This window comes from Syngnathus leptorhynchus, chromosome 3, assembly GCF_054491065.1.
Source record: "Syngnathus leptorhynchus isolate UIUO chromosome 3, UIUO_Slep, whole genome shotgun sequence".
NCBI classification, from domain to species: domain Eukaryota; kingdom Metazoa; phylum Chordata; class Actinopteri; order Syngnathiformes; family Syngnathidae; genus Syngnathus; species Syngnathus leptorhynchus.
Window position 1 is genome coordinate 5,805,102 of NC_141197.1, and position 16,801 is coordinate 5,821,902.

The 16,801-nt window shown below is 40.1% G+C and overlaps 1 protein-coding gene across 4 annotated transcripts; it reads left to right on the forward strand.

The window, feature by feature from the left end:
• Nucleotides 1–458: 458 nt before the first annotated feature.
• Nucleotides 459–15,157, forward strand: LOC147058927 (sodium/potassium/calcium exchanger 1-like). Of its 4 annotated transcripts, XM_085908352.1 has the most exons (12): nucleotides 459–533; nucleotides 624–703; nucleotides 1,059–2,152; nucleotides 4,060–4,203; nucleotides 4,444–4,552; nucleotides 5,795–5,848; nucleotides 6,038–6,088; nucleotides 7,344–7,462; nucleotides 9,142–9,354; nucleotides 10,754–10,843; nucleotides 10,939–11,105; nucleotides 12,419–15,157. In XM_085908352.1, exons 3-12 carry the CDS (start codon nucleotides 1,187–1,189, stop codon nucleotides 12,666–12,668), a joined length of 2,163 nt encoding a protein of 720 aa, XP_085764478.1. In that variant the 5' UTR covers nucleotides 459–533; nucleotides 624–703; nucleotides 1,059–1,186; the 3' UTR covers nucleotides 12,669–15,157. The 4 variants fall into 4 exon arrangements, with proteins under 4 accessions (XP_085764478.1, XP_085764479.1, XP_085764481.1 ...); XM_085908353.1 differs by lacking the exons at nucleotides 459–533; nucleotides 624–703 and having other exon boundaries at nucleotides 1,279–1,381; nucleotides 1,474–2,152; nucleotides 4,441–4,552; XM_085908355.1 differs by lacking the exons at nucleotides 459–533; nucleotides 624–703; nucleotides 5,795–5,848; nucleotides 6,038–6,088 and having other exon boundaries at nucleotides 1,279–1,381; nucleotides 1,474–2,152; nucleotides 4,441–4,552.
• Nucleotides 15,158–16,801: the final 1,644 nt, after the last annotated feature.

Genomic DNA, 16,801 nt, shown 5'->3' on the forward strand with positions numbered 1-16,801 from the left:
TTACTGTAATTGATTGATAGAGCTTTTGGGGATTTCTAAGGCAGGAGAAAAAACAGGGTAAGCAGTAGAAGCAATAATTATCACTGAACACATTTGGGCAAGCAAGGCATTCCCCATTCCTGGCCTTATTGAATGACAAGTTATTGATGTCAGCTACAAAAATGATTCGTGGTGAATGCATCCCCTTGTCCCCCCCCCCCCCCCCCCCCCCCCCCCCAAATAAAAAAAACCCCACGCACGTACAGAGGTTGCTGGAAGGGTAAACTGTAATAAACAGCTAATAAAATAGGAAAATTAATTTGTGAGTTGCAAATTTCTTACCATTGTTCCAAGGTTGTTTGGGATGATTGATGATTGCTCAAAGAATAAATACTTTAAAATAAGAAGAAAAAGTCTTGGCCGCACCCAACATATACCACACCCCTTATTGCAGAGTACAGAGCAATGAGCGTGACTGCGGTCACGGTAATTGCCTGCGGTGTCACTGATATGAATGTTGGCTAATTGATACAGCCATATTTCTGGATGGGAAGGTGAGAGGTGGCTCCAAATCCTCTTAGTAGCATTATGCTGAGCCTTGTTCAAGCCTTAACATTGTTGCCTCCCCCCAAAAACATACTCAGCGTCTCTGATAGTGGCTCAGGTGGCGTCGAGTGAAGCTCGCTCACGGGAGAAAGAAGCAGGCAGAGCAGCCGGCGTGCAGGTAAGAGCTCGTTCGCTATTCAATTCATGCCTCTATTTCTTTGATCAAAGTGGGATATGATTAACTTTCTTTTTTTTTTCGATTATCATCCATACTAAACTGCATTTAAATGCGTATCTGTTTTAATTGTGACAGTTTGGCGATCTATATCCGAATAACCTAACATGATATCAGTATCCTCTCTTGCTGCGAATGATTCTATAAAATATACACGAGATGAAAGATGTTTAATGCGTGCGAAACGGTACCAAATCATCTGTGTAGTCATAGTAACAGGTGGCTGTTGGGATCTACAGCTGTGCACTAAAAATGAGCTCCAGTACTTTTTCTCTCGTTGTTTTTCTTTGGTTTGCAGCTCTGCCACAGGTGGAAGTCAAACACAAGATGAAACATTTTGGATTACTGCTATGTGTGTCTTTTGGCCACATACAAGCAGTACACCAACCATGAAGGACTGCGTCTGAGACAATTTGCTGTTTTGACATGAGGACAATAAATGTGGCCCCTCGTCCGAGGAGACTCCGACGCAGTCGTGTCTTCTTCTTCATCTCAGGTGTGCTCTTGTGTTTCTTCTACACGCTGACACTGAAAGCCAGGCTGTCAAACCTCAGAGTGTCACTCTCCATCCATACGCGGGACATTGTGGAAGAAAAAGGAGGAGATGAAGCTGTTGAGGAGGTCAGCGTTCCAGAATTAACGCCACCTAATGTAACACAGGAACAAGTCCAGTCACCTCAGAGTACCCAAGCCACTGTGATTATTGTTAACAGGACAGATATTGAGCAGTGTATCTATGTGGAACCCCAACCTCCCAAACCTCCACCGCCCACCGTAGCAAGCACCCCTCGCCAACCGCCGACCAGGAAGGGCGAGTACCCGGAGGACATCTTCTCGGTGGAACAGCGACGTCAAGGCTGGGTGCTTCTGCATACTGTTGGGATGATTTATATGTTTGTAGCCCTCGCTATCGTCTGCGATGAATTTTTTGTCCCTGCTCTGGAGGTCATTACGAACAAGCTGGACATCTCCGATGATGTGGCCGGTGCCACCTTCATGGCAGCCGGTGGCTCAGCTCCGGAGCTTTTCACTTCCCTGATTGGCGTTTTTGTCTCCCACAGCAACGTGGGTATCGGCACAATCGTCGGCTCGGCGGTTTTCAATATCCTCTTCGTGATAGGCATGTGTGCCATCTTCTCTCGGGAGATGTTGCACCTAACCTGGTGGCCGCTCTTCCGGGACGTGTCCTTTTACATTTTGGACCTCATCATGCTCATCATCTTCTTCCTGGATAACACAATTATGTGGTGGGAGAGCACCATGTTGCTACTGGGCTACATAAGCTACGTGTCCTGCATGAAATTCAACAGCCAGATTGAGCGCGTGGTGAAGACACAGCTCAACAAACATGTGAGCATCGTACAAGCCTGGACCACTGAGGAGCCTGACAAGGTCAGTCACAAGGACAAGAAACCCTTGTTTCTGTGTCTATTGAACTTAATACACGTGTTCCTAACAGCAGTTCAACTTTAATCATCTTTGTTTGGGATGGAGATCAATACTTTGTCAATAACATCAGATCCATCAATTTTCTATTCTCCCGCACTTCTCGTGAAGTTCAAAGGTGAGCCTATCCCAGCAGACTTGGGGTGAGTTTCGGCGTACAGCAGTTGCCAGCCGATCGCAGGGCACAGATAGACGCGCCCATTCACACCAATGGATAATTATGAGTCACCCATGGACCCTTCACCATGTAGTTATTTCTATGATTCACTGACTGGTTTGGTCTCCGTATCATCGTATAGGCAAAAATGTTTTCCAGAGTAAAAGCATATGTTTGTTAATGTCTTGTTTTGATTCAACACAACAATAATACTGGTTAACAAGATGCAAGTAAATATTTCTAGATTAAACCTTTTGCACTGAATGGAAATCATACCTCGGTTTTTCTCCCGCATATCATGTTTTCATAATCATTTTAGATCACTAAACAACAAACTGATTATTAAAAATATTTATTGTTGAATGTAATTGATTAGTTGTTGACAATCGATTAATTTACACCTTTTTATTCAGGAAAGAACAAAATAGAAGATGTGTGTAATTATCACAATATTAAATTCTGCCCAAAATAGGATTAAGGTAGTAAAAAAATAAATAATTAAGGGAATATAGTAGTAGAGACGAGACTAAAAGAAGCATGACATGACTCGGGGTCCGGGACAGCAACAATACCAAGCAAAAGCAATAATCTGACAAAGACAAAAGGAAACCAATAAACTAATTAACAAATCGATGAGACAACAAGGAACATCGGATAAGACATGAGTGACTGAGGGAGATGATTGGACGACACGAGGGAACCGGTTGACAATAACAGACTGACAAAAACGGACTGACATGAAAAAAAACAGACACAGGTAAAATTAACCAAGTCCAACCAAACACAAAATCAACAAAAAGACATGATCATTACTATTATTATTATGGGCGGGGCAACTCCCATCATCGACAACGACAATGGACATCTTTGTTGACTTTATGTCATAAAAAGTCTTTTTTTTTTTTGCTCTGTCATCATTCTGCCCACATTTCTGTCCCTTTCGGATCCTGTGTAAAAAGGACACAACACAATGATTTGCAGTATGAGCAGGCTGTGTTTATGTAAAAGCCTTTGATGCTGAGCAAAAAGGAGTCCAGGTGTCCAGCTGCGTCCCAAAATACCGCTAGTGGACAAGGACGTAGCGACCAACGTAAATGCGTCATGGATCGTTGCTATGTTTTGATCAAAGGTATTGTTGACAAGACAATTGGACACATTCATAAGTACCCCCACTGCACATTGTGCCATTAGCATCAAGCACATTCACAGATTGCATTTGCTTCTTTACTCAAGTATGCAGGATGCGTGAGCCCACATCAACAAGATGTAATTATTGGAATATGGGGTCCTTTTATGCATACTCAAGCCTTCTTATCTTACATTTCCATTAGCCAACTTGAGCTTTCATAACTCCTTTCGTAACAATTAAAGTTCCCCCCCCTTAAAAAAATTAGGACACAATTTGTCACTAATTCAATTCAGAAAACATATTTTTATTTTTGGCATTTATTTTGTTTTCAAACATTCCAAAGTACAATTGCTGCTTGAATTGATATCCAAAATGATGCTACCCCTCCACTTCAACATTTTCTATTGATTGGAAAATTTATGCTGATTTATGTGCACAGTAAAGCTATGCTTCAAAACCACTGTCTTTATACGGTTGCAGTGGACTTTGCATGCATTGGTGTTCTCCTCGCTTGTTACTGGACTTTTATGGTTCTTTCAATCTCAATCGTAAACTCTGCCCTCACAGGAGGGCGAAACGTTGCCGCCTTCTCCGCCTCCCCCTCCACCTGCCGCACCTGCTATGTCCATGGATGAGGGTAAACCTGGACAGCAACCAGAGCCAACTCAGAGCAAACCGACAGATCTCCAAGCGGACAAAGCCAAACTCAGGGTACAAATAAGACGTTTGCCATTTCTAGTTATTATAGTATTTTAGTTTTGATGCTAGTGACTCTTGTTTGTTGTATTGGATGATTGTAGTTTGAGGATACAAGACGTAATGGCAGTTAAATGATATGTGCATGTGGAAGAATCATATTTACTTGGGATAGCATCTCATTCACTAACCAGCACATGTTGTAAGTCGGCCAACGTGGTTGAGATGTCATGGCTTTTCTTTTCATGTTAGCAGGTGCGTCCTGCCCTGCAGCGAGGCGGGAGCTCAGCCTCCCTCCACAACACCTCGTTGAGGAGCACCATCTTCCAACTGATGATACACACATTGGACCCTCTGGGGGAAGGTAATAAATACAGCATATACAATAAACATAATAGTTTCTTTACAACACGTGATGTCAGCTTGGTTCAAAAATTTACGATTGCACCCACCAATAGCCCCTCGCCTCGGTTATGGTTTAACTCCCGTAACAGTCCTTTGAGTGAAATTGTGACTACCGTATTTTTCAGGCTAAAAGTCGCTCCGGAATATAGGTCGCATTAGCCATAAAATGGACAATAACGTAAAAAAACCCCCATATATAAGTACAAAGTGTCCTGCGACAAAATGAATTTGACACCCCGGATAATAAAATAACGGTTATGGCTCAATAGCAAATATTTGTATAATGCTGAACAATAAATGCAGAGAAGTAGTTCTCTGCATTCATCGAACTGGATTTTTATCAAAAAAGAATTGAAACATTTCAGGCCAATAGCGAGGAATGATAATTAGCACAGTCACGTCATCATTTGTCCTGCCTGTTATTGAGGCCCGTCCTCAAAATTGCAACCGGTTCTTTACTCTAGCAGCACTCAGTCACAGCCAATCCCTAATCAGCTTTCCAATATACGCTCATACAAGCTGGATAAAAGCCGGCATGCTAGCACACCAAGCTCTTTATCGCTAATGAAATAGTACAGCGATCGCCACGGCAACCTGCATCATCAGCATCTTTTAGATCACACTAAAACCAAGTTAGCTGGTTAGTTGTCAGTTTTACAGTTTATTCAAATAAGACGTTTGAATGTGCAGTACATGTGTGTGCCTGAGCCTGCCCGATTAATCAGATATTAGCTCTATTAGAACTGGCAATTGTTCCTTTTTTATGTTTTTCTTTATGCATTACAGTAGCAAAGGATTTAAGTGTTAATAAATTAATCATTAAAAAAATAATCCGGTAATTAATTGGTTATCAAAATTTTATTCTACTAAATATCTGAATCGGCCTAATAAAATCCATATTGGTTGAGCCTTATTACATATTCAGGTATGCAGCTCTAAAAACCATGCTGAAATCAAATCCTGTTGTGTTCTTCCTGGTCCCAAAAAAATGAAAAAGAGAAGGCGTGGATGCGTGTGTGTGTGTGAATTTGTCTCTGTGGCTGTGCTGTGATTGGCAGGCTATCAATCCCGAGCATAACCGGTCTCTCACCTTTTCCAGGTACAACTGATGGGCACTCTGACCTATTCAGTACATAAACAGAAACATTCTGTGCAAAATATGATAAAGATCAGAAATAGACCATTGTGGTTTCTCTTCTAGACTCAACCCTTGGAGGGGCACACATACCCCCTGGCGCGAGAAGAGCTAGGGGAGGTAAGCTTAGGATCAGAACTTTCTTGGTCTGAGTTTGTGCTGCTCTTGAAGTGACTCGTTAGTGGGTAAGAAATGTTAAAGCGGGGTTATTGTTTCCGCTTTTTAAGTGAGGAACCTAATTAAGAATTATTCTACAAACAGTAGTGTCATGTGACTGAAGAGTCACATTTTGTGGTGTATTTCTCTCAGAGACGTCTTTTAACGGTGACATCAAAGCGGTGGGGTTTATGCAGAAAAAAGGTAACCTGTGCCGTGCATGTGCTGTTCTTTTTGCCTGTCTTGCTCCAGAAATGTGTGTTTTAAAATTGTTTCTAGCGGTACGCATGCACTCTAACTGCATGACCGCCCGCCCATGATCGTTTGCTAAAAATAGATGATGATGGCTTGATGCTTTCACTGTAAACACTGCAAGTCACACTCTTGTCTGCTCAGCATCCTGCTCGATGCATCTGGGCTGGAATGGTCCCTGCTTGATACTCCCCCCCACCCACTTCCACATGTGCTAGTCTGTGTCATGTATTGATGTGTGACTGTTTGCTGATTCCCCCCCCCCCCCCCCCCTCTCTGATTCATATTGTGCTCTCTTTCCAGGAGCTTAGTTTGGGTTCCCCCCCTCCCCTTTTCCTTATGTTTTCCTCTTCATTTTCTTTTCATCTGGTAAAACGGGGCAATGTAAAAAGTGACCCTCCAGTTTGTTGGTTAACATTTTCCTTTTTTTTTTTGGAAGGGTTGTCTGTTTCATTTCATTGCACCTTGCGGCATTGAACCTATTCTAATCGATATTCAATAATTGTCTTAACTGCGGCAAATAACAAAGTAAAGCCTTTCTAACACAGGAATGTCAGGTTTTACGGGGTTTACTCATCTGCTAGTTTTGCATAAAAGGGATTGTAAGGAAGTAAGAGTCTTTTTTTAAGTGACCAGTGTGATCTTCATCATTTGCTTACCTTCACTGAAGATCCGAGTCGTGATTTTTGGTTATCTATTGTGTCTAAGCAGGTTGAACTGATTGAGACAAATATTTGAATCAAAACTGATCTGGAATTTCTGTTCACCTTTGTTAACAGCTTGCTTTTGTTACAGGTCTGTGCTCCTTGATTTAAAGCACGTTTTTTTTTTTTTTTTGCCCTCTCAAGATTTTTAACTGAACATTACTGATAGTGTAGGGTTGAAAGAGGTTGATCTCAGCAATCAGACCTGTGTGTGTGTCCATACATCGCATTTGGACTAATGAGGTGCTTCAGAGCCTGAAAGGCAGAGCAAAGTGTTTTTGCAGGGAACTTGAAGGGGTCTCAATGAGTCCAAATCAGTTCGCCAGAGGACCAACATGCTGATTGTTGCCCCTGTGTGTGTGTGCGCGCGTGTACGAATATTTACGTTTGAACATTGTGACATCTTCCTTTGTGAATTCATCAAAATGTTACTGAATGTTCAAAACATCTGTGATAATGAAAACATGTTTTGTTTTTTTCTATTATTCCTGTTCTATGTCCAGATGACGATGACGAGCCAAAATGTGAGAAGTGTCCGCCTGGTACAGAGGAGCCGTCGACCTCCCAGCCTCCAGCTGAGCAGGTGCCAAAGAACATGACAGACAAACAGGATGGTTCAAAGGTGTGCAGGTTGTTTTTGACCCACATTTAATAATTGCTCACCAAATAATAAATTTACCTTTAGGTTGAACTTTTGTGTGCATTTGCGATATAGATAAATTTCCCCGTTTGTTCCATTTGTTGTGTAATGTTTTTGCTGATTTTGAGATCACTGTTACACCTTTTACACAGGCTTAAATGTACAGCAGGTCGACAGAGAGTAAAATCTCCTGTTTCTTTGGCAGGGAAGCCAAAATACGTACAAGAGCTTAAAGTTTTGCAATTACGGACATTGGAAATGTGCTTCAAAAGAATAAATGACAGATATCCAAGAGACAGTAGGGGAAAAAAAAGGATTAAACCAAACTACAATGTGTCCACTGTTAAAACAAAGATAAGAACTTAAATAATGTAAAGGACATTTGAGGTGGTCATTCAAAGGTTTCTTGTATTCTTCTGTACACATTGCGTGTGTACCATCGCCTTTTGTGTACTGCATGTCCTCATTATAAGATGAAGCCTCTCCCAGCTGACTTTGCGCTGATTCATGGGGATTATACAGTGCATAGCATTAGCTGAAGTAATGATTACATTAGCAACACAGTAAACAGGCGAGCATCACATCTGCCTCACAGTTCCAAAGTTCGGAGTACGGATAAAAATTAACATTCAAGAATAACACAAAATTGCTTGACAGCAAACCAACAGTAAACATAAGAACTCAATTTGTTAAATTTTTCTCTCACAATAACACACAATATTTAGCGAATTTTACAATAGCTGCAGCTGGGGGGAAAAAAGCATCCACATATAGCAATGGGACAACCGGAAAAACAATGAAGTTATTCACTCAAAGCCAATATTATTATGGTGTTATAGGTCCTGCAAGGGCAGCTCGGTGGTGCACTGGGTCGCACGTCCGCCTCACAGTTAGGAGGGTGCGGGTTCGATTCCACCTCCGGTCCTCCCTGTGTGGAGTTTGCATGTTCTCCCCGTGTCCGCGTGGGTTTTCTCCGGGTACTCCGGTTTCCTCCCACATCCCAAAAACATGCTTGGTAGGCCGATTGAAGACTCTAAATTGTCCCTAGGTATGAGTGTGAGTGCGGATGGTTGGTTGTCTCTGTGTGCCCTGCGATTAGCTGGCAACCAGTTCAGAGTGTCCCCCGCCTGCTGCCCGATGATGGCTGGGATAGGCTCCGGCACGCCCACGACCCCCGTGAGGACAAAGCGGTTCAGAAAATGGATGGATGAATGGATGGATGGATGGAGGTCCTGCATGTCATTTCAAAATTACAAAACAAAATACATATTAGGCCTACTCACGTTGTAAATTATGGCAGTAGCAGACCTTGTGCAAGAGCAACAAAGCAAAAGTTGACTCTTGCTATTCCCAAGGAATAGAACTCGGGTGCCCTGTGAATAAATGAGTATATGGATACTAAATTACAACGTGCGGTGAAATATGTATTGTGTAAGCTTTTATACTGGAGGCCAAACTTAAAATCAAAAAATGAAAATACATCAAAAACCTAATGTGGTATAAAAGAGATTTTTTTTTTTAAGCAGCATCAAAAATCTGCTAATGGACACATCAGGCCATCTCTGATTAAAATTTGCTGTTGACCAATGTAATCAGCAACCCTTGATTAATCAATCCTCTTTGCTTGAGTCACTGACGGTCACAATGTCTCTTGCTCGCAGGAAAGCTCAGGTGGCAGAAGTGGCGATGAGAGCACTGACGCAGATAGCAATGCATCGAGTGAAAGTGAAGATGATGATGGAGACAAAGAGGAAGAGGAGAATGAGCCCTTGTCTTTAGATTGGCCCGAAAGCAGACGCAAGCAGGTCACTTACCTGCTCCTGCTGCCCATCGTGTTCCCGCTGTGGCTCACGCTGCCTGACGTCCGCAACCCGGTGTGTATATGCACCAGTGATTCTTGAAGAGTGTCACATAAGAATTTCAGGTGTGCTGAGGAAAAATATGATTATTACTCATGTAGGCACTAGTTCATACATTACATCAGTCTCCCCCCCCAAAAAAAAAATCACCACACGCCACAAAACAGTCATGCAACGTAAAGATGAAATTATAAACTTGTCTCGATTTACATCGCAGCGGTTACATTACCCCTTTTTATGAATTTTAAGGATCACACTTTTCGAATCATAAAAACACATTTAAACAGAGAGCAACAGCAACACACCCTTCAACAGAGCACCTCTTTTTCAGATAGGAAAAATGGAAATGTAAGTCAAATCAACTCTTAGCAATTTCAATTGACTATATAACGATGTATGAACGTATCGTGTTTGTGTATGTTGTGACTGGTGAAAGGAAATAGACGTGACAGGGCACTCTGTAGAGAGGCTGCTCAATTTTTGCTCTTTTAAGTCAGCCATGGAAAGGCAAATAGTTTTTTTAAGAGGTTGAAGTGGGAGGTTTCGACATACATTTTGACGCTGGTTGATGCCCGTTACTTTGACATCTTAAGCAATGTAATGCAATGATTTCCAATGGACAAATGGTGATTGCTGCCTCAAGTGACTCCGACAGAGACATGAAGGATGAGGAAGGGGTGTGGCCATATTCCTCATTAAAAGTGGGTGGCATTTTTTTCCCCTCCAAAATGAATGAATAAAATAGAAATTGGAAACTTTTCATTTCCCCAAAATTACATATGAGCTTGTTAATTGTCCCATCACAAGTGGACTGTCCTTAAAAGCCTTTTTGGGTGGTGGGAAATTGAATAAATATCAGATTATTTCACAGTTGCATTCATGCCTAGACAATGTACTACCAACTTTACAAAGATCAAGGCATTGCATTTGCACACATTTATATCCATTCAACTATCCATTTTCTATACCGTTTGCTCCCACTGGGGTCGCGGGCGTATAAATGATACAAATTATAACTCAGTGACAAAAGCATTAGAATATTTACGTTGCACAGGCATTCCGACAATGCACAAGCACAAATGATATATTTGTTGTTTACTTAATTGCTGCAATCCTCAATGCTACTGAACATGTTAAGGCAGTATGCAAAACCTGAATAGAAACGTTTTGTGTTTGTTTTTTTAATCACTCAATTAGCATCTCCTCAAGTTAACTGTACAAAAAAAGTGCAATGCCACAAACCTGGACCCGTCCTGTATTCGCAAATTTACTTGGTTTGACAAAAAATGATAAGTTGTTTAATTTTACTTGATGTTAAGGCTGACATAACATCGACCAAAGGAGCCATTCAAATCACATTTCAACAAATAATGCTTTTCTTTCTCTGTCAAATGTTCACCTTTGTAATTCCCAGACATCCAAGAAATACTTTGCCTTTACATTTATTGGCACAATCTTGTGGATTGCAGTTTTCTCCTACCTGATGGTGTGGTGGGCTCATCAGGTCAGTTCATATTTACTTGTACTCACTTTAGAGTTCAGAAGTCTCAAACCAAATCAAATTCAGCACACAGTACTTGTCTATTTTCTCGGGCCCAGGTGGGTGAGACGATAGGTATCTCGGAGGAAATCATGGGTCTCACCATCTTGGCAGCCGGTACGTCCATCCCTGACCTCATCACCAGTGTCATCGTGGCTCGCAAAGGTCTGGGAGACATGGCTGTGTCCAGCTCAGTTGGCAGCAACATCTTTGACATCACTGTCGGGTAGGTCTACTTCGCCTCGGACTCGAGTACGGTGTCTTCATGTGCATGTATTACCTTATTCACGCAGCAATCCACATTTCACAACTATCCATTTTCTACTGTTTAACCTATTGAGGTTCAGGCATGTGTATTACTATCTCTTGCCATATTGTCTAGAAAGTGGTGTCAATTTAAAAAAAAAAAAAAATAATCTATATAATTCATTCTGCTTCAAGAGAAAAGCACTTTTTGCTAAGAAAAAGCACTGTTGGAAAGTGGTGTCAATTTATCACATATTTCCTCCAAAAGGAAAGCACTTTTTGCTTAAAAAAAAAAAAAAAAAAAGGTCTCTGTCGGATGATTTTCCCAGTCATTGTACCTTTTGAAATAAAGCAAATTGAATAAATCTCACATGGGTCAACATGTTTCAATTATAAACCCTAACCATTTAATCATATTCATTCCTTTTTTCAATCTATGTACTATATATTTACTTTCAAAGCAAAAGAGTGATTCAACCACATCAACCATTAAAGGAAACCTTTTCTGAGAGCTTTCATTTATCATTGTATTCTAGTGTTCAAACGTTTGGGGGTCACACAAATATGAATGTTTTCCATGAAAACTAACATCAGGGTTTTCAAGGGTTTTATAATCATCCATTAGCTTTCTAACAATTAGCAAACACAATGGACCATAAGAACACTGGAACTGCTGGAAATGGCCTTTATACACTTCAAGTCAAAGTCAAAGATATCGATATAGTTATAGTAGATATTGCATTAAAAACAGACTATTGCAGCTAGATAGTCATTTACCACATGTCTATTCCTGATGAGTTCTATGTTATCCTCATTGAAACAAATAAAAAATAAAAATAGCCATTTTATTTTAAAAATAAAGACATTTCCAAGTGACACCAAACCTTTGAACGGTATCGCACAACCTTTTACAGATACTTCGGCACCTGAATAACACTTTTTTAAATATTGCTGAATAAATCCTTTATAATGAAATCAAGTAAAAAATAAAAAAAAGGATATTTTCAATTTAGTATTAATGTACTTTAATTACAGTAACTGCGACTGCAAATTAATACTGCTACCGTTTCTGCTCATAAGATTACATGCTAGCTATGTTATCTGCTATGCTAACTGGTCAAAAAGAAATGTGAAAAATAAAAATGCAGACTTACTTTTGATCTACTCATGGTCTGAGAATGAAAAAGAAACGTGCAATAAAACAAATGTTTTGAAAATTTCATGGGGAAGAGAGAAAATGTCCACCGATTCTACACTGACTCCTCTCGTACTGTTTTTGCTTTGCACTTGTAGTCTGCCGGTCCCGTGGCTCTTGTACTCGCTGTTGCACAACGGCCAGCCAGTGACCGTTAGCTCCAACGGCCTGTTCTGCGCCATTGTGCTCCTCTTTCTTATGCTACTCTTCGTCATCATCTCCATCGCCACGTGTCACTGGAAGATGAGCCGAACGCTGGGCCTCACCATGTTCGCGCTCTACTTTGTGTTCCTCGTCTTCAGTGTCCTACTGGAGGACCGCGTCCTTGTTTGCCCCATCTCCATATAACATGATTATGTAAAAACTGCATTCGGTCTTTTTTCATACTAATTAGGCTACAACTCAATTTGACATTGGGTGCATAGGTGACTCTGAAGGAAACAAATGTACAGTGGTACCTTGACAATGAGTTCGAAAGTTACGACGCTAGCCACTTAGGAACTAAATGAAGGCAGCAAGCTTCACAGCATCTGGCCACGATCAGTTCACACTGATTACTCTGCAGTGGAAGTACAAATACAATTGTGGTTTGTGCCAGCAGTTTGATTTAAGTGCAGGTATTTCACTAAATGTATTTCTTCTAACCATGGAATGGAAAAAAACATATACGTTGGATGAAAGAACAGGTGTCTAACTCGAGGCCCGGGGGACAGATCCTGCCCGCCACATCAGTTTTTGGGTCTCTCTAAAGCAAACAGTCAAGTTTCTTACTAAAATACAAAAATCGCAAATTGTCTTCAATTTCACAAAGATTGAGATATTGCAAGCAACTCTATAATTTGTCTTTAATTGTGAGCAGGTATGAGATGATAGCCTTCCAAGGGTCTTTTTTTCAAAGTCTGAAGATGTAAAGGATGGTAGCATTAGGAGTTTTGTTTCCCACAATGCAATCTTACCAATCAGGCTCTTGTAGAATCCTACAAACTGTAGAAGCAGAAATTCTTGGCAACAGCAATCCCAAGAAAGAATGCCATGAAGCAGCACTAAAAGAAATAATAATACCAACTCCAAGAAAAGAGAATGCTGCAGAATGTGGGTATGATCCTGCATATACATTATACACAGAATGTACCAAAATCTTTTTTTTTTCCCCCATTCACTGAGAAGCTAGAATGGATTAATACCATTTGTGTTAACTTCTCATATTCAAGGTACCACTGAACATTGAAAGTAAAACTGCCACACGATTTGTGCATTGACTGTTCAAATATTCAACAATTCTGAGGGAGTAGTTACAAGACTAAAAATCAACCAACCTTTGAAACACTGAAGCCCTTTTCACGCCGCACTGAGCAGCGTTTTGTTGTCAAACTCATTCATTGTTTATTGATTGATTGATTGATTGATTGATTGATTGATTGATTGAAACTTTATGCGGGGCGGGGACCACGGAATGGAGTGTTGCTGGGTATCGCGGTGCGGCAAGAGGATTTCTCCTGTGGCAGCAAAGTGCCCTGAAAAGGATTTATTTTTTGGTTTGCCCTAAAGTGAAGAACGTTTTTATAAGTGAAAATTGTACATAATCCAATTTATTCCAATACCCAACGTTATTAAGGCATTCACCTAGTGAGTATTCTCCGGTGGTTTACTGCAAGCAAAAAAAAAAAAAAAAAAAAAAATTGCTCCACAAAATCATAAAGTTGTACCTCCACTGAAGTTGTGGATTCCCAAAACTGTTCTGCAGAGAAAACAAATATTTTAACCTTGAACTACTATCAGTGAGTCTGCCCGTGGGGTGGAGACGCATCGTTTCCGCCCTGCCAAGCAGTGTCCCACCTTGTCCCTCTGAAACATACCCTTTGGGCTGATCAGCAGGTGGTCACCCAAGTTATTTTGGCCAACTTATTGACAAGTAACAGCTTGATTAAACTAAATTACCACTGAGCTATTAGATTTTCTCTACTGCTCGCGTCCTCCTCCCTCTTAAAATGGGCAGTTAAGGATTTTTTGTAACTGAACAATATATCTTCTCAAGGTGCAATCTAACCACCTTTTTAATATGTACGTATAGCCCTGGGTCTAACCAGCGGTTAGGCACTTGGTTTTTACTTCCTGGTAGGCTTCCATATATATATATGGGTACATTGGAAACCGGAAATTTCGCATTACCGCATGACTCCTTCACACTGAGCAAGTCCGGTTGAAAAGGGCTTAACATAACAGTCAGAATGTAGTCCAACGCCTATATACACGTGGATAAAATTGTTGGTACCCCTTAGTTGATGAAAGAAAAATTAAAGTAAAAATTCTGTGAAAATTAACCAATGAAAGTCAGGCATTGTTTTTAAACCATGCTTCAATAGAATAATTAAAAAAAAAAAAAAAAAGGAACTCATGAAACAGGTCTGGACAAAAATGATATGACCAAAGGGACATGTCAAATCAAGGTATCCACTAATTCCAACACCGGTGTCAACTACAATCAGTTAGTGGGCCTAATATCGGGCTACTGGTAATCACTGTGCTGTTTGGTGACATGGTATGTACGACAGTCATCATGGATCATTTTATTCAGATTCAAGTTATTTCTTTGACCATTCTGGGGTTTTATTTTATTAATTGAGGGGTATTAACAATATTGTCCACATACAGCATTGTTAAGAGTTGACAGCCTAAGGGTATTGTGCTACTGTATATACGTAACTTGTGCCAGATGTCAGCTGTGTGTACAGATGTAGTTTTGTTGATAGAAGCTTTTTGCAGAAAATTGATTTTTGTGTCATATGGTGTCTAAAGTATGGTGTCATATTGTCTCGTTAAACAGTTGACGAACTGAAATGGATGCAAATGTACTACTCAAGAAATTTGTTTTCCTTTAAAACATTCTGCAATAAAAGTTTTTTTTAACAGCCTCATATAACAGCCTCATATATATATACATATACATACATATATATACATATATATATACATACATATACATACATACATATACATACATACATATACATACATATATATATATATTTATATATTTATATATTTATATATATATACACTACTTAAAAAAAAGAGGGGAGGGGGACAAATGTGAGATTATATGACTTTATTTAAATTCAAAGAGCCCTGAATGCGTGGTCCTTCACAGAACCATCACTACACTCGGCACAAGTGTGAATAACTCTTACTTACATACTGTATATATATGTTTTTCAAACAAAACATCAAAATGTAGCTTGTTGAGTCATTTCTTTACACATTTTCCATTTTACAGATGAACAATGTCAGCTTTCCCAAACTGTTGCCATCAGTGAGCTAGTTCAAGTTAAAATCAGCCCACTTTTTTATGGGCAAAAGTGCAGCACAATTTGTTCTTCCACGTCACAAAAGTGGTTGACTTTCATAAGACCTTCTCTTGATATGAGGGCTTCCTTCAACCACCATAACACTAAACATATGCATAATAAGAGGTTATTTCCATTATGCAAGACTTTTCAGCTACTTATGATTGATTCATATTGCCCGAATGAGAGTCATTTGGTTCTCTGTGCAGTTTTAGGACCACTGGTGGTGGCTCACTGGTGCATTTTTTTAATCCAGTCATTCCCTTTTTAAAATACATTTTAGATGGATATGCACATGGGTGTGAAACTAACACTATATACAAAGTCTTGACCAGCTTGGCCTGTTGCTCCAATGCGTCAGCTCATTCACCCTTTCACACACTAAAAACACATCAACAACATAGAAAGTTGAATCTGATGATTATTAATGGATATGATAGAAGTCAGCCCCAAACCAACATACCGGTACCATATGCGCTGTAGAATTTGACAGCTACCAATATATAACACTGTTATGGTGATTACAAATATTGTAGTATTTTTTCTTTCTCATTTCTTTACCTTTGAGAAAGCTACAGTTTTAGAAAAGTTAAGGTAGGTAACTCACAACAGAGCAGTTACCTTGGGGCAATTTCAGTGAATAGGCCAGATGTGGGAATTCAGTTTTATTCCTGTAAATGTACTTATTCTGAGGATTAAGTATTAAGTCAGCAAATTGTATTTGTTTTGCAAATACAATCAAAAGTCAGAGTTAATTGTCTAAGATCTTGCTAGGAGTGTAAAACAGTTGATCAATTTCCAAGCAGCAAAACAACATGGCATCTTTACTGCCTGCTCTAATTTTCCCCATCTAATATGGCAGCAGCATTTGTGGATACACTGCAAGTTGATTCTTGGGTGTCATGTCATATACGATTGGCTTGCACATGTAAATCAATGTGTGCAAACAACACCACTGTGCATAAATGCAGGCAAAATGAGAGGCCATTGGGACAAATTCTGAAACTTTTGAGTGATTGAGAAGGCTGACTTCAGGCCATTCACTAGGTGTTATGCCGTATCACCTATGACAAAATGTCTTTCATTTCTGCAATTAAGCACCTGATATTGGGGATCTAGTCAATCAGACCCTTATAG

Excerpts from the sequence above, each read along its gene's own strand:
- LOC147058927 (XM_085908352.1), top strand. The coding sequence starts at position 1,187 with ATGAGGACAATAAATGTGGCCCCTCGTCCGAGGAGACTCCGACGCAGT. Across the intron at positions 5,849-6,037 it reads CGCGAGAAGAGCTAGGGGAG|AGACGTCTTTTAACGGTGAC; the intron begins GTAAGCTTAGGA and ends TATTTCTCTCAG. Across the intron at positions 6,089-7,343 it reads GGGGTTTATGCAGAAAAAAG|ATGACGATGACGAGCCAAAA; the intron begins GTAACCTGTGCC and ends TTCTATGTCCAG.